Source organism: Gymnodraco acuticeps, unplaced genomic scaffold (assembly GCF_902827175.1).
Source record: "Gymnodraco acuticeps unplaced genomic scaffold, fGymAcu1.1, whole genome shotgun sequence".
NCBI lineage: Eukaryota > Metazoa > Chordata > Actinopteri > Perciformes > Bathydraconidae > Gymnodraco > Gymnodraco acuticeps.
Window position 1 is genome coordinate 3,715,032 of NW_022989890.1, and position 26,539 is coordinate 3,741,570.

A 26,539-nucleotide genomic window follows, 5' to 3' on the forward strand; every position below is an offset into this window, starting at 1 on the left:
ATGATCAGATAATTCACAGTCAGTGTGTCATAATGAGCTCAGTGCCTCTTGCAGTTCCTACTTATCACCAATGGAGGCAGTGCCATTAACTGCTCTTTTCATGTTAGCACAAATGTAGCCATTTTATTATATTAATGTTTATGCAATACATTAATTGCATTTTTAAGTCCCAGCCATCTTCTCACCTGCATTGATTTATCTAAACAGATGCAAAAAGCACCTAAATCTATAAGACTAGAACAAATAGTCTGATATTTTGAAGGAAGGAAGCGGGGTCGTTCACCATTCTGAAGGTCGATTGTTTGATCCTTTGGCCCCTCAGAGTATGTTGATATGTCCTTGGCACAACCATTGATATGTGAATTGTTATGTGTATTGCTCCTGATGAGCAGGTGGCACCTTGTATGGCAGCTTCTGACAACAGTGTGTGAATGCTGACTTGTGCCGTAAAGCGCCGTCAGAGGTTGCTGGACTGGAAAAGTGTTATACAGTATTTACCATTTTGCTATTGTATTTTTCAATAGCTTCCATGTTATGCGACACATGCCTGCAATCCAGTACAATATATTTTTACTACGAATAAGACCAAACTAGGAAACCCATATTTTTATTGGACTTTAGTGCTTCTTCTGTTTTATTTGATTTCTATTGACATTTGCTGCCTCGTTTTTCAAAAAGAAATCAGTTTCTATTTCATGTAACCAAATGACTTCAAATCAATGGGAATTGTATTTCTACACTCGAAAAGTTTGACACACCGCTTTTTTCTTTAGAATTCCAGTGTTTTTCACATTTTATAAGAATATTGTTTCAAAGATTGAGCAGTTTCTTTAGTGAGTTTTTCCTTTCTTTTAATTCGATACCATATTAATGATCACATCAAGGCTGACATTTGACTTGCGTCACAGCTTCCATTTGATAAGAAACAATGTATTTGATTGATTTCACCAATGTGTAGCTTATAGTTAAGTACGTAAAGGATTTTATAGTTCTTAGTATTGGTAATAGTCCTATTATTTACTTTTTTCTAGTTAAAGTATTTTTGTAGCAACTACCTTATACGTATAAAAATGGCTGGGTTCTTCATAAAAATAGAAGAACTAATATCCAATAAAAACACACTATGGAGCTGTTGAACAGAAATTACTTACAAAAATGGCGAAGTTCAAGAACAATATTCATACAAAACTCAAGAAGCACTAAATCCAATTCAAAATAATTATTCAAAAAGCTATTACATCCAAGAATGTTCAACTAAAAAACAGCTTCAAGTCAAAGGTCACTGTGACCTCACTAAACCTTATAGGTAAAACAATTTAGTGATGACAAAAATGGCTCATAGGATAAAATGATGAAGGGGTGATATTTTGGAAAGACATAGTAAACTGCAACTTGACTGATGAGCGGAGGAATACACCCATTAGGCAGTAGTCCTAATTCGATTCATTTTCATCACCTTAGTTGCCAAAATGAACAATTACTGAAAGATGTAACTGAATTACTTACTACCTGCCTTAAACGTTATTACTGAGAGCTGAATCTGCATCTCATCATGTTTTGTTTTTTTACCGCTATCAGCTACATTAATTACATTACATGTTAGACGCTTGTATCCAAAGCGACTTACTCAATACTGTGGACAACCCCCACAGGAGCAATTTGGGGTGAAGTGTCTTGCCCAGGGACACAACGACATGCTGACTGCAGTGGGGTTTGAACCTGTGCTCCCCTGATCCGAACACCAACGCACTACTCCACTGCGCCACTCGCCTGACATCGTGTCAGTGCTGTCAATGGATCAAAATACATACTTGCTGATACAAAATAGGCCTTCAGGGTCCAACTTTCACCAAAACACCTGCAGATACATCCCAATGTTTAGAGAAAAAACACAGATTTAAATTTCAAACTGGAAACCACATTTTTGCAAGAATGCTCCCTAAAATTACAAGTATAATTGTGCTTAATGTAGGCCAACATGCTGTGCCTATAATTACAGAAACTACATAATCATAATTTAGCTCTCTTTTCTTTTCTGTAAATATTTTATATTTGGTTTTCAGACTAAAGATGTGTTGGATGTTAAGACTTGGATGCATGAACTTTTTGAAGTAAACCATTTAGTTGAACCTGTACTGTAAACCTGAAGGGATGCTAATGTGAGCGTGGAAGCAGATTTTAAAAATGTTGATATAATGCTGATGTTTGAATCAACACATTTGAATTTAAACTTTGGTGACTACTTTCCAGAGGTGGGAAGTAACTAAGTACATTCAAATACTGTTCTTAAGTAACATTTTGAGATACTTGTACTTTAATTGAGCATTTCCATTGTATGCTACTTTGTACTTTAACTGCACAACAATTCAGAGGTAAGTCCTGTGCTTTTACTCCACTATTGAATACCTTTAGTTACTTTACAGATCTGGATTAATGATGTGAAATATAATCAAGTCTTAAATCAGACTTTAGTTCCACTTAGTAAATTCACAAGCTACAATACAAAGTCATTCAAACTAGCTGCACCTTTACCAGCTTTGATAACGCTTTAATGACCAATCATTATAAAACATATCGTATACATTATTCTGAAATGGACCAATCTGCACAATGACTACTTTTACTTTTGATACTTTAAATATATTTTGATGCTAATACTTTTGTACTTTTACTTGAGTAACATTTGAATGCAGGCCTTTTACTTGTAACAGAGTATTCCTACACTCTGTACTTCTACTTTTACTCAAGTAGAAGATCTGAGTACTTCTACCACCTCTGCTACTTTCCTTCGGACAAAAACGCTCCTTTGAAACACTTAAAGCACATGTGTCAAACTCAAGGCCCGGGGGCCAAATCAGGCCCTTGGTGGATTTAATTTTGGCCCGCAGGATAACTTTTTATTATTATTAGATCTGGCCCGCCGGTATATTGCACGCACACCTTCACTCAATCCTGAGGGTCTCCTCAGCTCAGAGCCTGAGCCCAAACATTGATGACCTTGCACCCAAGATGAGATGCCAAGTATCTGCTTGAACTAGCATCACAGAGCAGCACACTGAGTTTAATGGATGTTTCCTTCTGCACTTTCTCTCTCACGACAACAGGGCGTGTTTGGTTTGTTCTTTGAGGGAAATAGTTTTGTTGAAGCTGTTGTTGGCCTGTGGAAAAATGTAATCATAAGAAATGACTCTGGAAAAGCTGCAGATAGAGCCATAAGAAATGAATGCAACTGATTATTTAATGTTTAATGTTGTTTTTATAGGCAATAATTTAAGCTTTGTTAGTTCCAGGTTTAATATGTGCAATAAGTTCATTTCAATACGTTTTGCAATAAACATTGAACCAGTCCGGCCCTCCACTAGTACCCATTTTTTTATTTTGGCCCACTGTGTGTTTGAGTTTGACACCCCTGAATTAAAGAATGTGAGAGGAGCATTACCCAATCTTACGTTTATAGCCATTAGGAAGCAGTACGGGCTAAATACTGCTTGAGAGCTCACTGAGAGTAATGCTGTTATGATTTATTTATAACACACGAATCAGCCATCTCTACTACCAAGTATAATTTCAATTATTCTCTCTAAAGGCTCTTTCTCAGACCGCTTCCTGCCACTAGATGGGGCCCCAACCCTTATGTTACTACAACGGCAATAGCTGGTTGGCTGGTACTGCTACAGGAGGGGCAGTGTTTGCTTCACATTTAGAGACTAATGACACTACTTATTTAGTGGAACAAGCTAAGCAGTTGTTGATGTCATTTTGTCGTGCTTTTGTGTCCTCTTACTGTCAGTCAAGACAATAGAGCCACTAGCTTCCTGACAGATGAGGCTGAGCCTGTGATTAGTGGCAGGATGAGTAATACATCTCTAGAAATGGAGCCAGTGTTACTCATCAGGAAGCAGGGAGGCTCACACAAGGCGTGTACGACTTTTGCTTGTTTTGTAAAAACACATCACAAAAACACTTTGGGCAGTTCATTGATAGTAGTGTGCAACATACGTGCTGTATCGTTGAATGTTGCCAATATTACAGGAACAGATAATACACAAAAGGGAAAGGTTGATTCTTGCCTCAAAAGATATTGCAGTAAATATTGCAATATATAATTTGTACTTTATATTATTACCATTACTGGCTGCTAGTTCACTTTCTTTATATAATGTTTCTCTTTCATTGTATCATGATTGTGTACGTATTTGATTTTATAACTCAGGAGCAAGCCTCTATAATTAATATGTCCTTACCTTTGTATCTGAACTGTCCCCTTAATGTTGTAACATTATAAATATCCCAATTGTGGGACAAATAAAGGATTTCTGATTGCTTTGAAATGACATATTCTTGGATGTTACTGACTGTAACATGTAGACAAACTTATTCTCAGGTGGAGTATTTCCATAACGTCAATGACCTGTTGGCAGCTACATTTGTTGACTCTCTATTTAAATCCTGTTTTTGCTGGCATCCCGCCTGGCACAGAGGGAATGGCACAAAAAAAGGCATATTACAACATCATATACTGAAGAGTTAACTTACCTTATTTGCAGTCACGTCAACTGCACAAGCCATTAATTAAACGAGCCATGTTGTGTGTGATTCAATTACGTCACAGGCAAAATGTCTTGGCTCGCATTACTAACAGTTCAGCGTGAGTAGATTCATTTATCTTTTCTTGCTTCTCTGACAGCCCATTGTCCATGTGACGCCCAGAGAACCCATATTGAATTAATTTGGATTTGCTCACTTCCACATTAGCTAATCTGGATTTAGAGCAGATGGAGTGACTCGGTTTTATTCTGATTGACTGGTATTGTATGTGATATCTAATCACCAAAAGCTTTCACAGCATAATAATCTCATGGTTACACTACATGCTCCAACCCAAAAAAATTACAAAAACATTAGGATAATCATAAATAAACAAATAATTAGCATTATTGTTTTGTTATGTAATTGACTTTGTATTAACTGACAAATCACTTTCCTGCCAAGATGAAAAGATTGGTACCACTTTTGTATCTTTGCATTAGCTATGGACTCAGAGCCTGGAGGCATTTAGCTAGCTTAGCATGAAGATGAGAAGCAGGAAGAAATTAGAAGGGGAAACAGCTGGCTTTGGTCACCCAAAAGCTAAAATAGAAAAGCCTACCTACACCTCCAAAGCTCATACATGTCCACATTTGTATGGAATCTGAAATGCAAGAACAACATATTAAAGTTTGATATGCAGTTGAACGCCCGCTGGATGTATTTCACCCTGAACTCAGTGACTTCCTGGAGGTTTTAGTCAACTGAAACAATCTGCTCCAACAGCTGGTAAAATTTGGTGACAGATGATATATGGTATTCTACAGGAAGTGACATCACCTGGCACCCAAACCCAGCCAACTGGAGCGAGCGAGGACGTTGTTTGTTGCCAGTAGATGTCATGTTTCACACATGTTTGGGAATGAGATCAATTTGTAAAAGTAAATGTTTTAATAATATGATTAACTTCCCCTGGACTTTAAATCTTGAGCAACAAAGACAATAAGTCATAGTTCACAATCAGAGGCATTTTGCAAGACTTTAAAATCGTTAAATATTAGAATAGATATTGGTGCATGTGGGGATAGCTGACTGTATTTTTTCAGGCGGATGAGGATTAGGTTAAGGAGTGGATGTAACAAGTCTATATGTGTGTGCTGCAGAACAAAGAAAGAAAACGTTTAAACTTGGAGAAACACTTTATAAACAAGTAGAACATAAAAAGCCAGCCTCTTTAAAATAAGGGGGACTGTTCAAAGAGTTTCCCAGTGATCATGTTGAGGGTGTAAAGAGCTTGCAACATTCCTCAGTATTGCGGAGAGCTGCGATTTTCATGCCTCGCCCTGCTCCCTTCATCCCTTACGTACCTCTTTTTGGGCTGTCTTCGGGGGCTTTCCTACGGGGCTGGTCATGTGTGCAGCTGGGGATGGAGGCCATGCAACGCTAATCCTCCTCCCCAGCTCAGGAAAGTACCCTGCCTCCCTGTGCAGAAGGAAAACAACAAAGAGCTGAGTGTGTCTGCAGCCTCCGGGGTTCAGTGCACCCACCAGAACATGTCCAAGAGTCACAGCTTGCTGCTCCCTCCTACCCATCTATCCATGCGTGACTCTCCGTCTCTCTCAGGCTTTCTCTTTTCAACCTATGAACGACACGACGAGCAACCTATATGTAACGTCCGTCTGTTTAATATGGGGTCAGATTGGGTTTTTATGGAAGCAAAATGTATCCTTTTTATGACAGTCCTTTACTGGTATTTTAAATTATAACATGATGTCCACTTTCCCTATCTTAAGGCTAATTTAGTGTCAATCATGTCAAGGTCACAAACATGTTTGGACATAAATAAACAGGAAACATTATCCACTTGGTCTAAGGATAGTAATGTTTTTCTATCAGGATTTTTAGACCTTTTATAAGTGGCCAAGATAACTGGATCGGATATTTTGGGGAAGAATTATAATCCGATTATAACCTAAACTATCTTTAAAACAACCATCATTGAGTTATTGGCTACATTGAGCGTAGTATTATTTATTATCATGACACACATTTAGATTTAAACTTTCAGACAAAGCTTCACTTTAAATTCCATTGTTAATGTTTGACTGGTGCTGACCAATCAAAAATATATATGCTAAAATGTCTGTGTGGAAAAAGGTTACAATTCAAAAGAAGTCGCAGCATTGCGTAACTGAGTCATGTTGTGTGCTATTTCTTTCTAAGGGAAGTATAATATGTTGTATAGGTTCCTTCATGTTTAAATAGCTATGTGAGGCAAAAGCCATTGATAAAAGCGATTATGAGCAGTGTTGGTATCAAACAGAAAAGTGGTATTGGGCACTTTTTAGCCATTGAGAAGCTTTTCTTGGCAAGATTTTACTTTATACTTTTTTATCACAACATATGTCGTTAACCAGCCGTGAAAATACAAATCTGATGCCTTCTTTCATTTCTTTTTTAATGTATGAACATTTTTTGGATCATTCGATACGTTTTGAATACTATTATATATTATAAATAATAACCTGTGAAAACTGGAACCTATAGTAGCAAAGTACACAACCATAGTCTTTGGAGTAATACAAAATGAGATACATATCACCATATTAAATGACAATCACTATTTTAAACATTACACTTTTGAGTGGAACAAAAAAATTACATATATGTGATAATTTCCTTGCATTTAAAATTGAATTTGACATATAAGGATGAATTTTAGGATTTTCTTTAAAACAGAATAACAATGCATTATAACTTCATGCAAAATCCTTCGTATGGATCATTGTGTAAAATATTAAAGCCAAGTTCCAAATTCAGTGTCATTTATTCTGAAATCTTGGAAATATAGCAATGATATTTCACTTTGAATCATTATTTCAGTTGGCTTTGCACTAAATAAATTATAAAATAAATACTGCTGGTGGACTGTATGCGTTTGGATCACAAATCCTGTGCGTAATTACACATTTGGTCGCTTTGTGACTTTAGTATTTACTAAGTGAGTGTCATGTTTATGAGAGCCAGAGCATATTTGTTTGCAGGGAGGTTAGTTGGCTACAGAGTTTGGTAGAACACCCCCTCCTCTCCTATTCTCTCTATCTCTCCCTCTCTCTCTCCAGCTGCCGCGATATTTTCCAGCTCTGGAGCCTCAACCGCACAGCTCGATCGATTCGCATTGATTGTCCCTGACGAGCTGCTCCACTTTCTAGCCAATGTCAGCCAGTCTGCGATCGGGAAGGAGAGAAATGAAGGAAAATCTCTGCCGCCCTGGCGGTGTCATTTCCACACACTTGGGTTGGCCGCCTGCCAGCAGACAGGACAGTGGAAAGAGGTGGAGTGGACTCTGGGGCTGTGCGCGGGGAGGAGCGCGCGGGGATCCGGCTGATCTGTCAGCTTTGCCCGGTGATATGGATAAACTGTTAATAAAATGATGGGGGAATTAAGTGTTTAACCTCCGCCACTCTGCGTCACATCCACTAAAAACAACAAAGTACAATGTTTAAAATCATCACAACCCCTCTCAACACTTTGAAATTGCAGATAATCACATTTAAAAAAAAGTATACCTATAAGCTAATTATATATATTTTTTTATTTTAAGGAAAATATTAAACATTTTAGGAAAATATTTAAATTTTAGGGGAAATATTTTTAATTTAAAAGAAAATATTTTAATTTAAAAGAAAATATTTTAATTTAAAAGAAAATATTTTAATTTTAAGTAAAATATCCAGGCAGTTGTGTGTCGAATAAACTAATTTGCATAACAAAACAATCCCTATATATATATTTGAATGTTGGCCTGAACATTAAACATTAAATAAATCTCTCAGGTGGATTTTTTTTTTTTTTCTCCCATCAGCCCTCACTTTTATTCTGAATCTCCACCTCTCAGCTGTCCTGACATCACACTGGAGCTCGCGGTCTCTCTCCGTTTATTATTGCCTCAGCTGAAGCGCGCGCGCACCGCGGAAAAGTCCACTTCGGTTTTTCCGCGAAGCTCCAAAAATCTATGAAATGTGTTTGCATGTTCCTCTCTGCAAGCGGGGATGTAGAGGTGGTATTGCAAGGACCGAGAAAGCTGGGGGAACCCACGCGTTCAGCCTCAGAGAAAGTACGCTTTTTCCAAATTAACTGACGGTGAATATTGTTTTTCTTTTCACATTTGTCATTAACAGGCAGCCACTCTGTGGGATTGTGTTCTCGGAGAATAAGCTATTTTTCTACCCTTTTCTTTTTTTTTGTCACCATTCTGCACGGCAGGCTGAGAGACGGACCCTCGGACTGTGGGAGCCCTCCCCTCGGCTCCGATCTGCTTTGGTAGGTGCGAATAGAAATGGGACTGTGTTTGCAAATATGCAGATACATGGCAGGGGGGGAGGAGGGGTGGTGATGGGGGAAGCATCATACTTTGTTGAAGTCTGCTGAAAGTTGGGATGTCATCTTCTTAGGGGTTCAAGTTATAGCGGGGTTGAATCGGGGCTCTTCCTCAAATGTGCGACTGCAGACCCAATGCTGGTGCCGCGTACAGCCTGTATGCTTATAGATCACCGAGTCCAGACTAAAGCAGATATTTAAATCCAATGTTCTCTGTATTAACAAAATAAATACAAAGGTTTTAAAATCACCTGTGATGGGGTCAAGGTAAAGCTTGAGCACTGTGCTGTGAACGGGATATTATAAGCTGCTGTCAGTTAGATACATCCAAATGTCTCTTTATTATACGGCTCAGAACACTGAAGCCAAACCAGATGCTTTATTGTGAATCATGCGCAATAAACTTAACGCTTCCAGTTAATGAAGGAACAGATCAACGCGCATTAGAGTTGGTTTTTTACAACAATCTTCTTCCTGGTCGTCACCCTGTGAAGCATATTTGAAACTTTTATTTAACCCTACAATCATCATCACTCGCGTAAAGATGATCCAAATGTCATATCCTTCCTATTTTCCTCCGGGCATCATTAGAAAGTTCCCAGGTAGGTTGCACCAGCCTTCATCGCGCTACCCGGAGATTTACAGCCCCCCCTCCCCATGCAACCCAGCACCAGTATCGCAGCTCCAAGTGCTGCTATATGTTGGCGAGTAATTTGAAGGCACAGTATGCACGGCATGGTTGTTTTCCTCTAACTTTTTGTGTGCCTCATTAGGGAGAATAAGACGCAGCAGGTTATGGACAATGGATGAAGGCTGGAGTCTTATTATTGTCACCAGGCTTTTTAACTTCCTCTGTTTGCGCGTCTGCGTGTGTAGCCTTTGCACGATGGTGTGCGTGTCTGTGTGCGCGTGTCAGTCGACAGGAGGTGGGAGGAATAGTGAATGTACGAGAGTCCGCAGACAGCGCGTCTAGAGAGGTAGAGAGGGGGGAGGGGGGTTTGCATTACGCGTCGCCTGGTATAATGCATTAAGTATTCTCGCGTCTCTAGAGGTGGAAGTCAGCTGCGTTTGTGGCGGGCCAAGTGCCTCATAACCCTGCAGGACATTAGTCAATATATGTTGTTTCTGTTCAAAGAAATAACTGACTCCGATTACCTGGCACCTGCGCAGGCAGTGACGTCATCGCAGGACACTTACTTAGTTACTTCAACGCACTGAATAACGTGAATGCTCCAATTCGGCTAAGCTTTATGGTTGCAATTAGTGGGGGATTATCTAAAATAAATTACAATAATTCAGGATTTTCAATTGGAAGAAAGTTTCATATCTTGAGTTTCAATGGTATTTGAATTGAATATGAAAGCAGACTATTTGGACCACACCAATGTGTTTAAACATTTATGATATTAAAAAAATCCCAAATGTTAAAAAGAATTGTAATTCAAATGTTTACATTTATTGTCCTGAATCAGATTATTGTCCTCAAAAAGTGGTGTGGACACTTTTTTCAGATTAAAAAAAAAATACTGCTGCATTAGGCCCCCGCAAACAGGGGCGCCGCCAGGGATTTTGGGCCCCATGAAAAGATGGTTACTTAAACATTTTTTTCTTAATGTTCTAAAATAATTTGGGCCCCTGTCAGTCACGGGCCCTTATATCGTCCTAACTGTTCACCCCCTTACGGCGCCCCTGCCCGTAAACGATACATAAAGTACATATATACATATGCTTACACTACTTTTTTTGACAGTACAGTATATGCTAAGCTGCTGCAAAGCGGGGGCAACAATTACTAGTATCTATTCAACTATTACTCATACTACCGTGTTGCACTTGGGTTACAGAAATACACCCAGAAAGTGTAACCAGTCCGATTGTACATGTTCTCTGAGCAAATACATCTTTTTCAAAGTGTACAATTCTTAATGCACATCTTCTGAACATTTTTAACAGATGATCCTAATGCAAAGTTGTGGGGACAAATGTGGCCATTGCCAAAAGTGGTGGAGACATGTCCCCAGTATAAATGGTCCTGAATCTCACTAACAATAGGAAACGTAAACACACTGGCCTTGAATGCGTCCCTCCATATTGATCCAACCTATTGAACTCCTGAACCAACAGACCATTCATCAGTTGTCACTATATTATTGCATTCATTTTTATACAGGTTTCTTTTTAAAAACTGCTTATTCAAGGAAAAGTTTGGAGCTATTAAGTGTTAAATGAGCTGTTAGTTATCAGACGGGACAAAATCAACACTGTGGTTGAAGATCTAATCATCCGTGTTATTGCTGGGCAGGTGCAGTATTTTCTGTACATTTGATTCAAGCTCTAAAGTTTGGGTAAATTCTCTAATAAATGAATACCTCTGCTTTTATACATTGCTAAGGATCCATTAACTGAACCTGTGACATATTTTTACTCACGTTTTCTTTTACAATGTTTTGACACACTGTGTAGATGTAATATCCACTTTTGCTTCAGATATATAAAATGTGGATATTTTCACCTTATGGTTTAAGAACACCTTTTTGGAAGTGCGCTTATTTACTTTCTTGAATAGTTAAATGTGATGAGAAGATAGATGCTCATAAAGAAATGTGATACTGTTCTTGTCTGAATCAAACATTTTCTATAAAATGTTGAACTTTTTTCTAATTATATTCAAACAAACAAGAACATCTGGATTCAATTTGTGTATACATGCTCACTGACAGAGCTGTCATAGTTAACCCTCACTCAATTATAAGCTAGTAGAACATTAAAACAAATACAACTTCACACACAAACTGATAACCATATATCATAAACCCACCATCCTCCATATGGTCCTTATTAACTTTACTCAAACAATTGTTCAGCTTCTGCAAATCAGCTGCTGTCGACAAAAAAAAGGGACACATGTGACTGAGCTGATTTAAAAAACAATGTCAACATTTTACTAAGTGTCCTTACTGATTGAGCAGCAACATTTGTCACTTTAGGAACGTTGTGTTATTGCCCCTCAGGTTAGTCAATATTTGATGGGCTACACTAAATTACTTATTGACCAATAAAAGAGTCATTATCCAACACTCAGATTTCCTTAAAGCGTAAACAAAATAATTGAGTTGAGCCTATAGTGAAGATCAGGCCTAAAAAAACAAACATTTCTAAAAGTCATAGAGAGGCGAAGTCCCTCCCTTTCCGGGGGAGCTCCATGGGACCTTATTACGGAAAAATCATGTATTGAAGTCAATGGCGAGAGAAAGATTATTTTTCGATCCCGTTTGAATTGTGCCACGAATTACACACATGTTTGTCAATTTAAAAGATAATTTTGCAAGTCAAAGAATTAAAAATGTGTGGTAAAACTGTGAAGTAACACTTTTTTTGTGTGAAACCGCTCAATGAACTACATCTCCCGTCTCGCACCACACACCAAGACGGCCGTCACGTTGAAACATTTCACTTCTTTCTTTCAGAATGAGGCGGAAAGTATTAAACGAGGTGAAAATCACTACAAGTCTGGGCACGTTGAGAGCTGTGCATACACACAAGGGGAGTTAGTCGGTTCCGTAAGAGCCAGCATGCGGGACCGGGATTTGTAGTCTTTAGTTGCGTATTTTTCATAGTCTTATATTTCAACAGTTTTACGACAAACTGTGACTTTTTTGACATGGAAATTATTTTTTAAGATTGACAAACATCATATTCGTGGCACAAAACGGGATCGAAAGATACGTTTTCTCTCCCCATTGACTTCAATACATAATTTTTCCGAAATAAGGTCCCATGGGGCGGAAGTAGATGGGCGGGACTTCGCCTCTCTATATGCAGAGTGACCGTTTCAGCTGCAGGTCTGAATTTACCAAACAAGAGGCCACCAATTATTGTTATGGATGTTTCGATTGCGGGATCAGATTACGCCTCTCAGGCTGCACTTGCGCTCTCCATCGTCCAATTGAGCTCATTGGTTTATCGAAGAAAGGCTTTTTGCCTGTATTGATAATTTGGACCATTTATATCCAGATGTGTATATATCCATCCTGCACTCCTGTGTAGAAAATTGAAGAAAAACTAGCATGAAGCTAGTAATAACACCTATTTTTAAAATCTAGAGACAGCTCGAGGTGCAAGAAATGCTGTCCCCGAAGCACCTACTAATTACAGTGCTCTTGTTAGGTCAATTCACATAAAGCTTGCGTAAAAAGGCTTTCATATGAAACACAGCGTTAAGTCCATTACATCACAGGAAATTGAGTAAACATCCTCGAAGGACAAAACCACGCCACTGATCAGGTTTCTGCAGCAGATACCTGACACTGAGCATTAGAGGCAGTGGTGGTTTAATAGACAGTTCACATGAGGACATAAACCTCTGCTGTAAATGATGTGGTGAAGGGATCTTAAGAACCATGACGCTAGAAATCAGGGGGGGGGGGAGAGGAGGGGTTTTTAGCCTGAGACTTTATGCCATGCTGAGGGTTGATGATGACAGAGAGAGTGTGACTGATAGGTCAGTGGGATGGAAGGAGGTACGTGGGTGGACATGAAGATACAATAGGTGACCATGCCTTAATTCTAGTATGATACAAATCTGCATACATGTGCTAGTCATTACACGCTGCTTTGGTAGAGTTGTATTCTTTGTGGCACCAAATGTTGACTATGAGCATTTATACAATCATTAAAATGTGAAGATGATGTGTTACTACTGAGATGCATCTGCTTGTTTCCTGAACATAGATAGCATTGATTTCATCATGAAACTATTCAACTGTACACAGAGAGGTGCCTTAGAGACTGAAGCATTTTAGCGCTTGTCACACCTCAGCTACAATAGAAATGAAAAGTGTGCATTCCTTAAAATCCCAATCATTTGTCAAATTATTCATATTCACCTGGAGAAGAGGTGCGTTATTGTAATTCAGCAGGTGTTAGCGCAAAGCAAGTCAGCAGTATTGGAAAAGTAGTGTGTCACATCCATATTATCCAGGTCGTCATCACTGAAGAACAGCAGCATGTGTACAAGCATTTTCATTTGCCTTTTTTTAACCAGTTGTGTCATCAGCAGGCCAGCAGGACAAAAAGTCCTCTGTCAGATTTCTAATGTAACAGCTGATCAGAGATATATTTTTCTCAAGGTTTTCAAGAAACGCAATCGCCAACTTAGTCACCTTTTAGGCATCCTGAGAGCTTATTTATTCTAGCTATTGTGCCAGTTTATTGATTATGTGAAAAACTCAACTCTTTTATCACATTTACTGTTTTCAGACCCTTGATAAAGCAGTTGGATCAGAGCATTTTGCAAGGCATTAATTAATTAAAAAAATAATGTTGATATACACTCAGATTTATTTAACCAAAATGCACCGTTGCCAAAAAGCTAATTTAAGACAATATTACAATCAAATAAAAACCTGTGGTCACAAACACATAATTTCAGGTCCAATATTCCATTAAACCGCAAGAAAACCCCTGATTTGCAGCGCAACCACAACTGAGCAGAGAGGCAGTTAGTTTGAGATGCCTTGGGGAAACCGGACCCTGGTCAGAGCTGTAGTGGGAGAAACTGAAACTGTGGGGCTGCGGGGCTGCGGAGCTGGCTCTGGTTCGCTGGCGCCACATCCCCCTGAGCTGGTGAGAATGTGGGGGCTGCGCTCTTGCCTTTGAAGCTTTACCTCCCACTAATTCTGGCCTTCCAATTTCCACACACTGCACAGACACCCCCCCTCCATCCTCTTCCCCTCCCTTTCCCTTTGTTTCCCTTATAAGGACTGGCCCGGCCATTTCCTCAGCTTTTCTGTGGGAGGTGGTATGCTTGTTTGTGAACATGGACAGGTCAGGAGAATAGCAACATAGTTTTTATTTTCATAGATGAGCAGTCACAGGAATCCTGCGCTAAAAGCCGGTGGATGCATCTCTGTCCAGTGGGGAGTCTCTTAGCCGGCGTACCCTCCTCATAAGCCCCACCGCTCTATTTAAGCTCATGTTTTGTCGCTCTACAGGTTTGGCCTTTAAAAGTAATAGGATATAATATATGTTTAACACAATGATAGCAATCAAAAGACATGCTTAGTTAATAAAAAGAAAACTTCCTTTGTTCTGCCTCTGGGTTTTTGGCTGTATTTTCTGCAGCTAAATCAGATTGTTGTGTGAGTGTCTAATAAGAAACACACTGTGTATCACGCTCGATCAATGAGCATGTAATTGTTAGTCAATAAATGCAACATTTCATAAATGACTAAACTGCAGTCAGGGCAATACAATTAATGTATAAAGTCAGTCTCAAATAGTGCTTATTACAATTGCATTTATTACAGATAAATACTGGAGATGACTAAAATAAAAATGACTAACTTTACCTTAACATTTTTTTAATTTAAATCTGAGAGTTATGTCAGTTGTGTTCACAAAGCACAGATTGGTAGATCAAAAGGTTCCACTGGGAACCATCAAGAGGGAAATAAGGTAACACATTAGGACATTAAGGAGAGCAACCACATATGCAATTAAACACAAACTAGTGTGCGTTTGTTTAACGAGATATAGCACACAAAATCACATATTTTCATGTACAATTCAGCATTAAGCGTACAATTAAGAATGTTAAACATAACACCAATTTGGTTTACATTGGAAAAGGTGTGTGATTTATAAACGAATGTCTTAAGATTTAGAGGGGTAACAACAATTGAGGGAATACAAAATAAAGAATTATTTTGAGTGTGTTTAGGGGCCTCCTTTTCTGTTTAATTGGATATAGACATTGGAGTGGTCCTTATAGTGCCATGTACATTTTCAAATTCATTTATTTTAAGCTCCAACCATCGGAATTTGTTATGATTGTCAAGAAAACTCTCCTGGTGAATTTTATTCAAATTCCAACAACATTTACCCCTCTCTCATCAACCTTGAAGTTTAGCCTCAGTAGGGTGGTCCTTACAATTGAAAGTGGGAAAGTCTAAGCTCCAACCCCCAGAATTCATTCTATAGAGTGGTGAAGTCACGCCCATCTACTTCCGGTCCATGGGACCTTATTTCGGAAAAATAATGTATTGAAGTCAATGGAGAGAGAAAACGTATCTTTCGATCCCGTTTGAATTATGCCATGAATTACACATATGATGTTTGTCAATCTTAAAAAATAATTTCCATGTCAAAAAAGTCACAGTTTGTCGTAAAACTGTTGAAATATAAGAAAATGAAAAATGAAAAAAGATGAAAAATACGCAACTAGAAAGACTACAAATCCCAGAGTGATGTCACAATTGTTTTCCTCCACTAAGAGATAGCTAAGACCAGCGCCATATATATATATATAATCTATCTATATGGTGCTGGCTAAGATAAGATAACTTTAACAAGATGCCTGTGTGCTTAGTACCAGGTTGTTATCATACCAGCAATGGGTCTTGCTCGTTCTTTCGCTTCCCGTCTGATGAAAGGACCAGGAGTGGCTGGATCAAGTTAGCTACCTAGCTAGTAGCTAGCACGTTAGTTAGCATTACAGCCTTGTCATTTTTATTAGCCTTAATATGAAGTAACATTAAGTAACCCAACATGTTAAACAGTAAGAGTAGTAGTCATATTTCGTGAACCCTTTGAAGAGTACTGTGATCATTCTATAATACACAATTTAAGCCCGGGGGAGAAATGCTAACGCTAGCATCGGCGATCGCCGATCTTTTCTACTTCATGCTATCTGCACAAATGGTTGACATTAAACATTAAAAAGACCAGGCAGTTCAGAGAGAATCAAAGGAAGGCAGGCAGGCAGCTTTGCATGACATTCTTCTGGACGTGTTTCATTGTGGTGATAGTGAGGGTAGTTAATCGTTTTGTTGACAAGACAGTAGTGACGGCCATCTTGGTGATGTGTGTTGTGCTGCGAGACCAGAGATATAGTTCATTGAGCGTTTCACACAAACAAATGTGTTACTTCACAGTTTTACAACACATTTTTTTTTTTTGACTTGCAAAATTATCTTTTAAATTGATAAACATCATATGTGTGATTCGTGGCACAATTCAAACGGGATTGAAAGATAATCTTTCTCTCTCCATTGACTTCAATACATAATTTTTTCGAAATAAGGTCCCATGGAGGTCCACCGGAAGGGGAGAGACTTCACCACTCTATTAGTCAAGAAAACTTTCCTGGTGAAAGTGTTCCTCAATCTGACAACATTTACCCCTCCCTCATCGACCTGGGCTGCCACACCAGCATCTTCAAGGTTGATGAGGGAGGGGTAAATGTTGTCAGATTGAGGACAAAATTCACCAGGAGTTTTCTTGACCTATAGAATGAATTCTGGGGGTTGGAGCTTAGACTTTCCCACTTTCAATTTGAAGGACCACCCTAATAAACATGGATAAACGTGGTACTTGCACTGTGGGTAGCATTTAGCATGGCTACTAGCATTGCTGTTGACTCATATACATATACTGTTATTGTTCATGTAAATAGACCAGTTTTTATTACTTAACAAACATGATTTTTAACAGAATCTTTACAACTTTACTTACGGCATTGTCTCTACGATCTTCTACTGGATCCGGTGTTTTACTCTCAGACTCAGAGCATGCACTGCCTGTAGCATTTAGTAGTATCCTCCCGCGAACCGGAAGTCACTGATCCGGACGGAACTAAACAGGAAGTGACGTCAACGCAAGATGCAAACGGAAATTTTTTTTACATTAGTTTTAACTATATATGAGTACAAACAAACAAAACAAACAATATTACTGAAATACTGAACCAACCACAAGTGTTGAAACCCAGGTAAACTGACCACAATATATGATAGAATATTTGTATTTCAGAAACAAATTGTTTGCATAATTTTATATTATTAAACATTATTATGTTTCTAATTGTAGGCTACCCACATTTTTTTTATAGCCTTTTTCCAGATGTAGATACGCCTCTGCTTGCTTTACTGTAATTTTCAGATAATAGTTGACCTGCCGCAACTTTACTGTTTTGGTTCACTCATTGCTCTTTTAAAAAACTCTTTTAAGCTCTAGCAGCGAAAACCCTACTGCAGCAGACAGGTAGCAGACAGGTACCACATGTCACAACTATTGGTGAGCATAGTGGAGCATTTAGCAGCTAAACAGCTAGATGTTTTTTGCAGGAGTTGGTAGGGACCAAAAACAGATAAAACTGGATAATTTTAGACTTAAGTCAGGAGATCCCTAATGTATGCAACAGATTTGCCATATCAACTTTCTGTCAATGTTTTTGAATAACTGATTACTAATGATTAATTTGCCCCTCTTTTCTCCTTATGTAAGGTTTTTTTTCTGAAGGCCCATGGAAGAACGTGGATGAGGGCTGAGCTGTAGTGCGGGCTAAAGGCTCCGGGGCCTGCCTGTTGGCTGGTTGATTGGACCATTTAGGTGAGGCACCACTCTCAACGGGGGCATACAACTGACCGAGAAAAGGTCTTTGCTCCCCCTCCTCACTCACCCCTGCCCCCTTTCCACCCTCACCTCCAACCCTAGTCACGTACGCTCTGGACCATGTCTAGCGGGCTGTCGGAGGGGGGCCGGACAGAGGACCAGGAGCGGAGCAACAGCAAACAGGACTCTCCTGTTATAGAGCGCAGGAACCGCTGTGGCATCATCAGTGAGCCCCTCAGTAAGAGCCTTAAGAAGTCCCGTACCCTCTCCCAGTACACAGCAGTCTCATCTGCCACCAGCTATGGACACAAGGACAATAGTGAGACTAAGCGCCACTCGGCAAAGCCTCAACCGCCTCCGCAGCCGCAGCCCACTGTCTCTGCTCTGATGGCAGCCAAGTTGGACCGAACCCTGGAACAGGTGCTAGAGGGACAGAATGGCCTGCTGCACTTTGCCCAGGCAGCAGCACTTTTGAAGCGGGCCGGTATGGAGCACATGCTCCTGCCTGGGGGCATGGGTATGGGAATTGGCGGTGGAGATTCAGGCTCGGGGGGTAGCGATTTGGAGGGTACGTCTGTCACGGACGCCGTAGGTGGTCCTGTTGACTTCCCATATGGAATTGGGGGTGGTTTCCCCTTCAACCCGGGGCTTTTCATCATGACGCCGGCTGGAGTGTTTCTGGCGGACAGCGCACTACACATGGCCGGCCTGGCCGAGTACCCAGCGCAGAGCGAGCTGGCCTCTGCTATCAACTCCGGTAAAAAGAAGCGAAAACGTTGCGGCATGTGCCAACCTTGCCGACGGCGAATTAACTGCGACCAATGCAGCAGCTGCCGGAATCGCAAAACAGGCCACCAGATCTGCAAGTTTCGTAAATGTGACGAACTGAAGAAGAAGCCCTCTGCTGCTCTGGAGGTAAGTGTTATGATATGCTGTTGCATTGTGGGTTATTCTTTAGAGTTCCCCTAGAAATAGGACTAAAACATTTAAGTTAAATTGTCATTGTGGGATCAGAAATGTAGGAACTATCAACAGAAAACAGCTGTAAAATCTTTCAAAAATATTACACACAGATTTGCAAACATCTCAAATTTTAGCATTACACCTTCTGGGTTTCACTTGAGTGTCACTCCTTTCCGGGGACATATTACTGGGGGGCTATTTGGTGGGGTGATGGCTCCACAGGCAGGGAAATGACAGGTGGTGAGTAGAGTGATGGTTATGTGCAGCGTAAGTAGTCACCATGGAGTGTCTTTAATCTGTCCACCAAAACAACACAATCATCCTGGCCGCATCTTTTAATTGGTAGGCTACATTACTCATCTAAAGGTAACACAAGGCACTCTCTCATGTACATCCTCCTTGTCCATATGTCTTAATAGTAAAGAATCATTAGGTATGAGTGGAGGCAGTGTGACAGTAATTGTGAATATTTGTACAGTTTGTGTTTGTGTATAAGTGTACATGCATGGGTATGTTTGTGTATTTGTGTGCATGTAGCAAGGTCCATCTGGCCACAGAGCTGTCATCTGGAGCACCAGGTGTCAGTGTGGCACATGCGCCCCCCCTCCCCTCCACCTCATCCCCTCTTTTTGCTGCCGCTGCCCTTCTCTCCGGTGACAGTCCTGCTCATCTAAATGTCCCTCCAAACGTCCTGTCTGTTACCTCCATCGCACTCAGTGGCCTAACTAAGCCAGCATGTGATGGCAGAATGACCAATCATGAAATCAATTTCAGCAGATGTTCCATCTCAAAGGAAATAAACTTTTTTGATCAATGGATAATCCTGTCACTTTGGCATTACATAGTGAATTGATGGATATGTAACACAGTGTGAACGGCAACCAGTGGAGAGGCCTCTGGTCTAATTGACACAAACTGGATCTCTGCTTCAAACTGCTAATGGCTTTACTTCTTTCCCTTTATGATGTTGATTGTGGGTGACAGCCTGGCCTCTTGTTTGTGTGATATGTTGCTTGTCCAATCCTCATGTGCTGCTTTTGGCCATCCACAGTGAAAGGCTCCTTAAAGGGCTCCTTGTGTAGAGTTTTCAGTGACACAGAGTTGCGTAATTTGTATGCAATATTAAACTAGTAAAGCTCAATTAATGAATGTTCATGTTCAAGATTGACATGAATATTTACACCTTTTCACTTGTTTGTGCACATGGGTTAGATCTATTTAAAGGCCATGTCAATGTTCTGCTTGTTTTAAACCATCGTCTAGTATTAATGACTTACTAACCCTTTTTGAAAGCATGCCATAGTGTTCTTTAGCAGAGAGTTTACATTTGCTTGAGGATAATGTCCTCTCAAGGACATTTGCATAATGAGTTGTTTCAGCATACAGATAAAAGTACATACAGTGTGTTTACATTCAAGGGACAAAGCCGTAGGAATGTTGTCCATCAGGAGCAAAGGAAGTGACGTTACTTCAGAGCGAGAAAGTAACTTTTAGGGAAGAGGTCATTAGTGGCAGGGTTAACAAAACCATATATTTAAACAGAGGATTTCCTACCAGCAGTCAATGCTTTCTGGTATGGTATATTGTTTAAAAATGTGGAACTTGTTGGCTATAGGTTATCCATCACAGTGAAGATCATGTCTGTGTTTTAGTTGAATTGTAAAGCACAAATTGGTGTGAACAATCTGCACGTCATCAAACCAATAACAAACCAATAATTTACATTATGACAATAATCTTTTGAATGAAAGATCTCAACACATTACATGGTACATTTTGGAATAAACAAAGGTGCAAATGTTTTTTATTAACAGTAAAAAGGTTGAAACATTAATTGTGGCATGGTCCCTTTGGATGGTGTGAAATTATAAGTTAAACGCTTGTCTTTAAGGGACAATATTTCTGGAAGTTGAGAATCAGGCTGATGTGACTTCCTTTTGTTTTTTTCCCTGTTGCATTGTTCAGATGCAAATGAATGAGAGGCTTCATTTGTCTAAGTTGATCATTCACCAAAAGGCTGAGATGTGTCAGCTCGCTATGTAGGTGGTACGACTCAACGTCTGCAACAGAAAGGAATTCTGTTTTAATTTATGGTTTGCAATTGATGTTGTCATGGCAGTTAGCCTAATACCAGTCGTTCACACCAGTGATGCCAAACCCAAGGGGGCTTGAATATTCATGAGTGTTGATGTTGATATAGGTCATCATTCTGCTCGAAACGTCAGTCTGCTGATGTTGCCAGAGGCCACCTCATATGAAAGACAGACACCCCAGGGTACCATAATCTGCCATGAGTACCAAGTATAATAGCTGTGTGCTTATTGGCTCAAGTAATTGTATGTATTGTAATTAACTTGCACACATTTTGTACTCCTGACATCTAAAAGTACTACTTCATATTTTATGTAATGGGTTAGTCCAGGGGTCGGCAACCCGCGGCCCTTTAAGCCCTCTGCTCTGGCTCCCTTGAGCTTAGACAAAAATAAGAAGGAAATAAAATAAAAGTATTTGTAGTACTATTTATATTTTGTTGCATGGTTGAAAATGTTTCGTATCTTGTATTTTGAGGTGATACTGTGACACATAAATAAAAAACAAAACGGTTTTAATTAGGTCAACTAAAATATGCGTCACATCCCGCTACGGTCCCGCGCGAGCGCCTTTTCTTGGAGGCGAATAACCTGACCCCCGGCTCGATGAGCGAACTATGGATAAATCAAAGAAAAGTACCGGAGGAACACAGGATTTAATTCTGTGTGGACAGAGTTATATGCTTTCACAGCAAACGATGCTGGTTTACCGGTATGTCTGATATGTAGAGAGAAGTTGTCAACGGTGGTGCAGCCTTTACGTATGGAGGAACAACAAGGGAGAGGAAGACAGCTGACGATCTTCAGTCATAATTCAATGGGGTATGTAATTTATTTCAGAAAACACTTTTTGTTATATTCCATGGAATGCTCTTAACGTCCCGATAGCAATGAATATATTAAATGCTTTGACAATAAATACATACAAAAATTTATCTCTGGAAGCCGTAGCGCTGTAAAAAGCATGACCAATCATCTGAGCCGGCCCGGCTAAAATAACTGGATGGCCTAACGGCCCGTCCACACAGCGGCGTGCGTTGACGCTTGCCGGCGGGCGTGTCTGACACTCGACCAACAACCAATCACATGAATCTCCCGCCCCAGACACACAAGCACGCGGTTTGATTGGCTAGAGCTTGTACTGGCATATGATTCGATTGGCTGACGCCTCCATCGAGGCGTCAAAAGTTGAACATTGCTCAACTTTTGAAGCGAGCAACGCCAGCAACGCTCCACGTCGCTTCCCAAAATGCAGTTCCGCTAAAAGTGACGTCACCCCATTCAAAGTGAATGGGCAGAAGTGTTGGAAGCTTCAACGCACGCCACTGTGTGGACGGGCCGTAACTGCCGGTCAGCCTTCCATCTGTGCACAAACTTATCTCGTGCCCTCATTGGTCATGTGCGCGTTCGTGTGTGTTGGAGGAGGGACTCTGTAAGGAAGTCTGAAGGAAGAGGCATATTTTTTCCGGTTGTGTACTTTCAAATTCTAGCGCACTCGAGCTGGTTTCTCCATTCTTACCTACCCTACCTTTCACTCTTTTTAGGGTGCAGCTATATGTTTTATTTATTTCAAAGTGGGCCCATTTTAATAATATTTTTTTCCCCTTCAAATGTGCAGAGGACTCCCCAAGTGCTGTGTTTAATTTATTTTAAAGTAGGCCTGTGTATTATTTTTAATTCTCCTTATAAGAGTTCTTTGTTTCTTATTAGAGGTTAACAGTTTTATATCATGTAATAAATAGCCTAATAAATGCAAAAAAACTGTAGTTTTTGTCTGATATAACAATAAAAAACTATGAAATATGTTTTGCGGCTCCAGACAAAAAAATGTTTTGGAAAAAGGAGCAAAATGGCTCTTTTGGTCAAAAAGGTTGCAGACCCCTGGGTTAGTCAAACAAAGACCTAAAGTGATAGGGTTCATCCCTGCTTGCAACTTAATTTATCATGTGACAATATTAGACAAATATTGTGTATTTGCTGAGCGGGCAAAACTTCTCTATTATGTATCTTATCTGCACAAAATCAGTGTATTTGTCAAATCCATCAATCTGTAAAAATAGCTTTTAGATTAGTCAATCAGACATGAACGCAGACACTCTTTTACCTAGCCAAAATGTAAACAATGTGACCCTACAGTTGGACCAATTATCAATGGATGTGAATACATGAATAGTCAATGTGTCAATAATAAAATGTGACATCGAGAGTAATGCCTTTTTATAAGAGTTACAAGTTTGTGAAGCCACATGCGTCCTGGATGTCTTAGTCATGACACTGAAATCAGGAAGCATTTGTGCCAAAGTGTGCGGCTTCAGCCCACACAGAAAGCGTGAATCAAACCATAACCTCAATCACCCGACAACCCACGGCATGAAATAAAATCTTTGTGACAGAGTGATCTCGGTAATATTCCTCTCTTAGTCATGTGCTTCGCATTACACATTTTTCATATGATTTGACACTGTAAAGTTTGATCTTAAAGAAAGATAAAGTGACTAAACCTCTCTGCATTGCAACATATCTGACTACATTTCAAATGCATCTGGTCTGCAACCTGTTACCTCTTTGTCCTAAACTTGATTTTCAACACACTATCAACTTTGCTCTGACAGCAGTACACCATTTTCAATTTTGCCTGCTTTTTATTTGTCCTCATGCACTCATACATCTCCCATTTGCAGTCTAGTAGTTGTCTCCAATGGCTTTGTTATTAAGTCAACAGCTATTGTTCTGCAGGTGATTAGATCAGAGAGTACGGCCTGGGCCTTTCTGCCATGAGCGTGGTGTCGTCAGTACAAGATAAAAGTCAGAGGAAGGAATTCACGGAGGATGTGCCGAGTAAGGAGAGAGGAAGCAGTAAATCGTACATGTCAGTAATAAGTAAAGATGTAATAATGTCAGTGACCGTTTGGTATTGTCTTTAAACAAGGCTTCTGTAAGATACATTCCTCCTTCCCCTTAATTCCCCTTAGACTTGGGCCGCACCTATGCCAGAGGAGAAGATCTTCCTGGCTTTCAGAGTGAACTGCAGTGAGCCTCAGCTGTAGCTCACACAGCCCTGGGTGTCACATCCTCCTCCAATCAAAGATAGAGCGGCACATCTCCGTCTGCTCAACTCGCAATCTTTAAAAAGGGGCATGAGGTCTTATTTAACTTGTGCCTTGAAGTCAGTTTATCAGATGGTTTTGAGAGATTTGGTTGCAACCCACACTTGTGAGCACAGAGTAAAAATGACTGTTCTGAATCTGCAGTGTTACTGTATTTCTCTGTATTTGTACGAGCCTGTGAGCGGAAACGCGTTGGTATACAAGTGCAGTCCAGCAGCAGTGTGCTTATTTTAAGGGTGTTGACGGTCTCCATTGAAAGCTCATGGCAGCTCAAGGAGGAGCGTAAAATTGGCAAGTGAGGGGGAGTTAGCATGCTGGGGCCTTTGCCACCTCATAGCTCACTGGCTGAAGATGTCTGGATTTATTCTGGGAATGCTACATTTGAGAGAAATAAGTGGGAAGGCAGTTTCTTTATGCTCTGCGTCTGAATACCCTCCAGTGGTGTCAGTCTCAGCGATGCCGTTCAACACAGAGTGAAAGGAACACAATCGGGGTTAGGAAGTTGTATTTTGTTTTTACTTGTATGTCACTGTACGTTCAGGATGTACTTCACCGGGGGGTGTAATATAAAAAATATCATGTGGTAAGACTGGCGTTTTTGTCTTTATACGCTTATAAAATAATATATGTGGTAGTAAAATTCCTTGGTTGGGTCAATGCTTCTCAGACACACCCACACACACTAGTTTTGTCCATTGGGGGCCATATGACAGTATCAGACGTTGATATGGGAGCAGCGTATTCCCTCATGGTCTTTCCTGCCTCCCAGACACCGTACACCAGACTGTCAGGACAGAAGAGGCTCATGCAAGCTGACAGGCACACAGACTGACACCGAGACACACGGACGTGTGGACAAGTTGCTGGGCAGACAGGGACAAGTTGGAGAGGACAGAGGAGGCAGAGGGAGGCAGAAAGAGCGAGAAGGCAGAGTGGTATCCAAGTTGTACTGAACACAGCCTTTTGGAGTACAGTGCATGAAGGAAACAACCTCGTTAAGGCAGTGATAATGTTTGTAAAATAAGTGGTAATCCACACAGTAAGCACCAATTATAGAATTTGCCGGGCAAATCACATCTCGATGATCAGAAAAAGTCTTTGTTGGCATCTATGCAAGTTGTGGTATTCAAGTTTCAAGTTTCAAGGCTTTTATTGTAATTTGTTCATAGCTAGTGTAGTTATGACAATGAAAATCTTAGGTCAGGCTCCTCCCACAGTGCAACACAATAAAACAGATAAAATAGTACACGTAAATAATATAAAATATAATATAATAGAAACATTGCAGAATAGTCTATATACAGTAATTGGAATATTGATATATACTGTATGAGTTGCAAACAGATTAATGTTATGGATGTTCTTCAAACATAACATTAGTATTTTAGGCACATTAAGTTATGCTCTTAGAAAATAAACTTAATGTAACTGTAACATCCACATTTTTTTTTACATTTTCTAATAAATGTAGCTTGATCAAGACAAAGATTGGGCATGTTTTATGCTTTAACCATGCCCTGCCCTGACTATGAAATGTGTGCTTGGGTTCATAAAGAGAAATCGTATCAAATTTACATATCACTCACAATTGACCTCTGACAGAGAGCAGAAAAGCTTTGCCCCTAGAGCCAGACAAACAGTGAGTGTGTGTGCCAACTGGAGGTCATTGGTGTTTAGATACAGAAGCTTTAAAGGTTTACACTCGGGCTCTTTGTGAGCGGCAGACAGTGTAACATCCCACGTGCACTTCTGCATTGAAGAGATGCTTTTCGTTTATGGTTTGAGTTTTTTTGTTATTGTGGGTGTCAATAAGGGAATCCTTACAATTGTTGACAGTGGTGTAGTGGGGATCTTTTTACTGGGGGGACGCTATTTTAATTAGGTAATCCCAAACAATGCCACACAAGTGCGCACGCGCGCAGTGCACTCACAAAACGGGCAGACAGGTCCACAGAAACTACCGGTATGCTTAGTCCTACTTTAGTTACTGGTTCTGCAAAAAAGCAGACGGCGCTGCGCTCAACACACCACAGACTCAAACCATGGACCACACAGGCACATAAACAATTTATAGGCCTA

At 40.1% G+C, this 26,539-nt stretch overlaps 1 protein-coding gene across 1 annotated transcript in view; it reads left to right on the top strand.

Moving 5' to 3' along the window:
• Window positions 1-8,500: 8,500 nt before the first annotated feature.
• cxxc5a (CXXC finger protein 5a) overlaps window positions 8,501-26,539 on the top strand; it is a 25,896-nt gene continuing 7,857 nt past the window's right edge. The window contains exons 1-3 of the mRNA XM_034201936.1: window positions 8,501-8,670; window positions 8,794-8,850; window positions 18,193-19,215. Of these exons, the coding sequence (XP_034057827.1) occupies window positions 18,421-19,215 (795 nt within the window). The 5' untranslated portion in view covers window positions 8,501-8,670; window positions 8,794-8,850; window positions 18,193-18,420. The remainder of the gene's footprint in view (window positions 8,671-8,793; window positions 8,851-18,192; window positions 19,216-26,539) is intronic.